This window comes from Pezoporus wallicus, unplaced genomic scaffold, assembly GCF_028554395.1.
Source record: "Pezoporus wallicus isolate ANWC-B61680 ecotype Strahan unplaced genomic scaffold, APGP_CSIRO_Pwel_v1 contig_14575, whole genome shotgun sequence".
NCBI classification, from domain to species: Eukaryota; Metazoa; Chordata; class Aves; order Psittaciformes; family Psittacidae; genus Pezoporus; species Pezoporus wallicus.
In genome coordinates this window covers 1-4,119 of record NW_026638736.1, presented here as the reverse complement: position 1 = coordinate 4,119, position 4,119 = coordinate 1, and the positions used below count along the sequence as shown (strand labels likewise).

General features: G+C 60.3%; 1 protein-coding gene across 1 annotated transcript; it reads left to right on the top strand.

Moving 5' to 3' along the window:
* Positions 1-630: 630 nt before the first annotated feature.
* Positions 631-3,911, top strand: LOC130600646 (glutaryl-CoA dehydrogenase, mitochondrial-like; the record flags this gene model as incomplete). Its single annotated transcript, XM_057412128.1, has 4 exons — positions 631-736; positions 853-987; positions 2,215-2,277; positions 3,741-3,911. Coding segments are annotated over exons 1-4 (457 nt in total), but the record flags the coding sequence as incomplete, so codon positions are not given.
* Between the last annotated feature and the right edge of the window lie 208 nt (positions 3,912-4,119).

Here is a 4,119-nt window from a genome sequence, read left to right as displayed (position 1 = left end):
GGGTGTTTAAGGGTCGGGGGGTGCAATTGGGGGTCTGTGGGGGGTGTTTAAGGGTCGGGGGGTGCAATTGGGGGTCTATGGGGGGTGTTTAAGGGCCTGGGGGGGTAACTGGGGGTCTGTGGGGGTATTTAAGGGTCTGGGGGTAAGTGGGGGTCTGTGGGGGGTGTTTAAGGGTCGGGGGGTAAGTGGGGGTCTGTGGGGGGTATTTAAGGGTCTGGGGGCACAATTGGGGGTCTATGGGGGGTATTTAAGGGTCTGGGGGTGTAAGTGGGGGTCTATGGGGGGTGTTTAAGGGTCGGGGGGCGCAATTGGGGGTCTATGGGGGGTGTTTAAGGGCCTGGGGGGGTAACTGGGGGTCTGTGGGGGTATTTAAGGGTCTGGGGGTAAGTGGGGGTCTGTGGGGGTTGTTTAAGGGTCGGGGGGTAAGTGGGGGACTGTGGGGGGTATTTAAGGGTCTGGGGGCACAATTGGGGGTCTGTGGGGGGTATTTAAGGGTCTGGGGGTGTAAGTGGGGGTCTATGGGGGGTATTTTAGGGCCTGGGGCGTTAATTTAGGGTCTTTGGTGGGTATTTAAAGGCTTGGGGGGGCAGTTATGGGGCAGTTGTGGGTCCCACCCCCATTTCCCCCCCCTTAGCCCCACCCCACCCCATGGCGCTTCGTGTCGCTGCCCCATTGCTGCGCCGGGCCCGGAGCGGGGTGCGCTGGGGGAGCACGACCCCGGCTTCCCCCTCCGAGGGTGAGTCCAAACCATGTGGGGGGGGGGAATGGATCTGACCCCTCCCATTGCCCCCTATGGGCCGGGTGCTGTGGGGCTGCCCCATAGCGCTGTGAACCCCCCCCCCCCCAAAAAAGGAACCTTCGATTGGCGCGACCCGCTGGGGCTGGAGGAGCTGCTGAGCGCCGAGGAGCGGCTGCTGCGGGATGCGGTGCGCAAGTACAGCCAGGAGCGGCTGCTGCCCAGGGTGCTGCGGGCCAACCGCGATGAGGGTACCCAAAACAGCCCCAAAACGGCCCCAAAATCAGCTTCCGCGACCCCAAAAACCCCCAAAATCACCCCAAAACACCCCCGGAAACCAAAACCCTCCAGGGGCAGCTGTGGGAGGGCAGGGAGGAGGGTGCCTGAAACGGCTCCAAACGGCCCCAAAACTGCCCCAAAACAGCGCCAAATGGCCCCAAAACAGCCCCAAACGATCCCAAAACGGCCCCAAAACAGCGCCAAATGGCCCCAAATCAGCTTCCGCGACCCCGAAACCCCCCAAAATCACCCCAAAATCACCCTAAAACATCCCTGGAAACCAAAACCCTCCAGGAGCAGCTGCGGCTGCGGGCCAAGCAGGAGGGAGGATGCTTGAAACGACCCCAAAACGGCCTCAGAACAGCCCGAAACGACCCCAAAACGGCCCCAAACGGCCCCAAATCAGCTTCCACGACCCCAAAAACCCCCAAAATCACCCCAAAATCACCCTAAAACACCCTCGGTAACCAAAACCCTCCAGGAGCGGCTGCGGGAGAGCAGGGAGGAGGCTGCCTGAAACGACCCCAAAACGGCCCCATAACAGCCTCAAAAAGCCCCAAACGGCGCCAAACAGCCCCAAAATCAGCTTCTGCGACCCCAAACCCCCCCCCAAAACATCCCATGTAACCAAAACCCTCCAGGAACGGCTGCTGCCCAGGGTGCTGCGGGCCAACCGCAACGAGGGTACCAAAAACGGCCCCAAAACAGCGCCAAACGCCCCCAAAACAGCCTAAAACGACCCCAAAACAGCGCCAAAATCAGCTTCCGTGACCCCGAAAACCCCCAAAATCACCCCAAAACATCTCCGGAAACCAAAACCCTCCAGGAGCAGCTGTGGGAAAGGAGGGAGGGGGGGTGCCTGAAACGACCCCAAAACGGCTCCAAACCAGCCCCAAATGGCCTCAAAACAGCCCCAGACGGCCCCAAAACAGCCCCAAAACAACGCCAAATTGCCCAAAATCAGCTCCCGCGACCCCAAAACCCCCCAGAATCACCCCAAAACACCCTCTGGTAACCAAAACCCTCCAGGAGCGGCTGCGGGAGAGCAGGGAGGAGGGTGCCTGAAACGGCCCCAAACGGCCCCAAAAGAGCCCCCAAACTCCCCCCAACCCCCCCTGTGTGACCCCATTATGGGGGTAGGAGAATGGGGGGGTCCCCCCAATAACACCCCACTTTGCTTCCCCCCCCTCCCTTCACAGTGTTTCATCGGGAGATCGTGTCTGAACTGGGGGAACTGGGGGTGCTGGGATGCACCATTAAAGGTGAGGGGGGGGACCCCAAAAGTGGGGGGGGACCTCCCTAAATGGGGGGGGGGGGAGTTTAGGGGGGGGTCGAAGGGTTTGGGGGGGGACTTGGGGTCATTCTGGAGCCAGTGAGGTAGTTAGGGGGCACAGGGTGTCCCATGGGGTATCTGTGGGGGGTCTCTATGGTGTCTGTGGGTCTCTATAGTCCCTATGGTCTCTATGGGTCCCTATGGTTTCTATGGTCCCTGTGATCCCTATGGTCTCTCTGGGTCTCTATGGGTCGCTATGGTCTCTATGGTTCCTATGGTCTCTATGGGTCTCTATGGTTCATATGGGTCTCTATGGTCTCTGTGGTTCCTAGGGATCCCTCTGGGTCTCTATGGGTCTTTATGGGTCCCTCTGGTCTCTGTGGGTCCCTCTGGGTCTCTATGGGTCCCTCTGGGTCTCTCTCTATGATCTCTATGGGTCCCTCTGGGTCTCTCTCTATGGGTCTCTCTCTATGATCTCTATGATCTCTCTGGGTCTCTCTCTATGGGTCTCTATGGGTACCTCTGGGTCTCTTTCTATGGGTCCCTCTGGGTCTCTATGCTTTCTATGGGTCTCTGTGGGTCCCTCTGGGTCTCTCCCTATGATCTCTATGGGTCCCTATGGGTCCCTATGGGTCTCTCTCTATGATCTCTCTGGGTCCCTCTGGGTCTCTCTCTATGATCTCTATGGGTCTCTCTGGGTCTCTCTCTGTGGGTCCCTCTGGGTCTCTCTGGGTCCCTCTGGGTCTCTCTGGGTCCCTCTGGGTCTCTCTCTATGATCTCTATGGGTCCCTCTGGGTCTCTCTCTATGATCTCTATGATCTCTATGGGTCCCTCTGGGTCTCTCTCTATGGGTCCCTCTGGGTCTCTCTCTATGGGTCTCTATGGGTCCCTCTGGGTCTCTCTCTATGATCTCTATGGGTCCCTCTGGGTCTCTATGATCTCTATGGGTCCCTCTGGGTCTCTCTCTATGATCTCTATGGGTCTCTCTGGGTCTCTCTGGGTCCCTCTGGGTCTCTCTCTATGATCTCTATGGGTCCCTCTGGGTCTCTCTCTATGATCTCTATGGGTCTCTCTCTATGATCTCTATGGGTCTCTCTGGGTCTCTCTCTGTGGGTCCCTCTGGGTCTCTCTGGGTCCCTCTGGGTCTCTCTGGGTCTCTCTCTGTGGGTCCCTCTGGGTCTCTCTGGGTCCCTCTGGGTCTCTCTGGGTCTCTCTCTATGGGTCCCTCTGGGTCTCTCTGGGTCCCTCTGGGTCTCTCTGGGTCCCTCTGGGTCTCTCTGGGTCTCTCTCTATGGGTCCCTCTGGGTCTCTCTGGGTCCCTCTGGGTCTCTCTGGGTCTCTCTCTGTGGGTCCCTCTGGGTCTCTATGGGTCTCCATGGGTCCCCCCCCGCGGTCCCCGCGCTCCCTCCGCCGCCGGTGCTGACCGCGATGGGTGCCGGTGCGGGTGCGCAGGGTTCGGCTGCGCGGGGGCCTCCTCGGTGGGCTATGGGCTGGCGGCGCGGGAGCTGGAGCGGGTGGACAGCAGTTACCGCTCCGTGCTCAGCGTCCAGAGCTCCCTCGTCATGTTCCCCATCCGCGCCTACGGCAGCGCCGCGCAGCGGGACAGCCTCCTGCCGCGCCTCGGTGTGTGTGCTGGGGGGGAGATGGGGGATATGGGGGATATGGGGGGGGAGATGGGGGGAGATGGGGGATATGGGGGGGATATGGGGGGGAGATGGGGGGGAGATGAGGGGAGATGGATGGGGGGGATATGGGGTGGGATATGGGAGATATGGGGGGGGAGATGGGGGAGATGGGGGGGAGATGGGGGATATGGGGGGGATGATGGGGG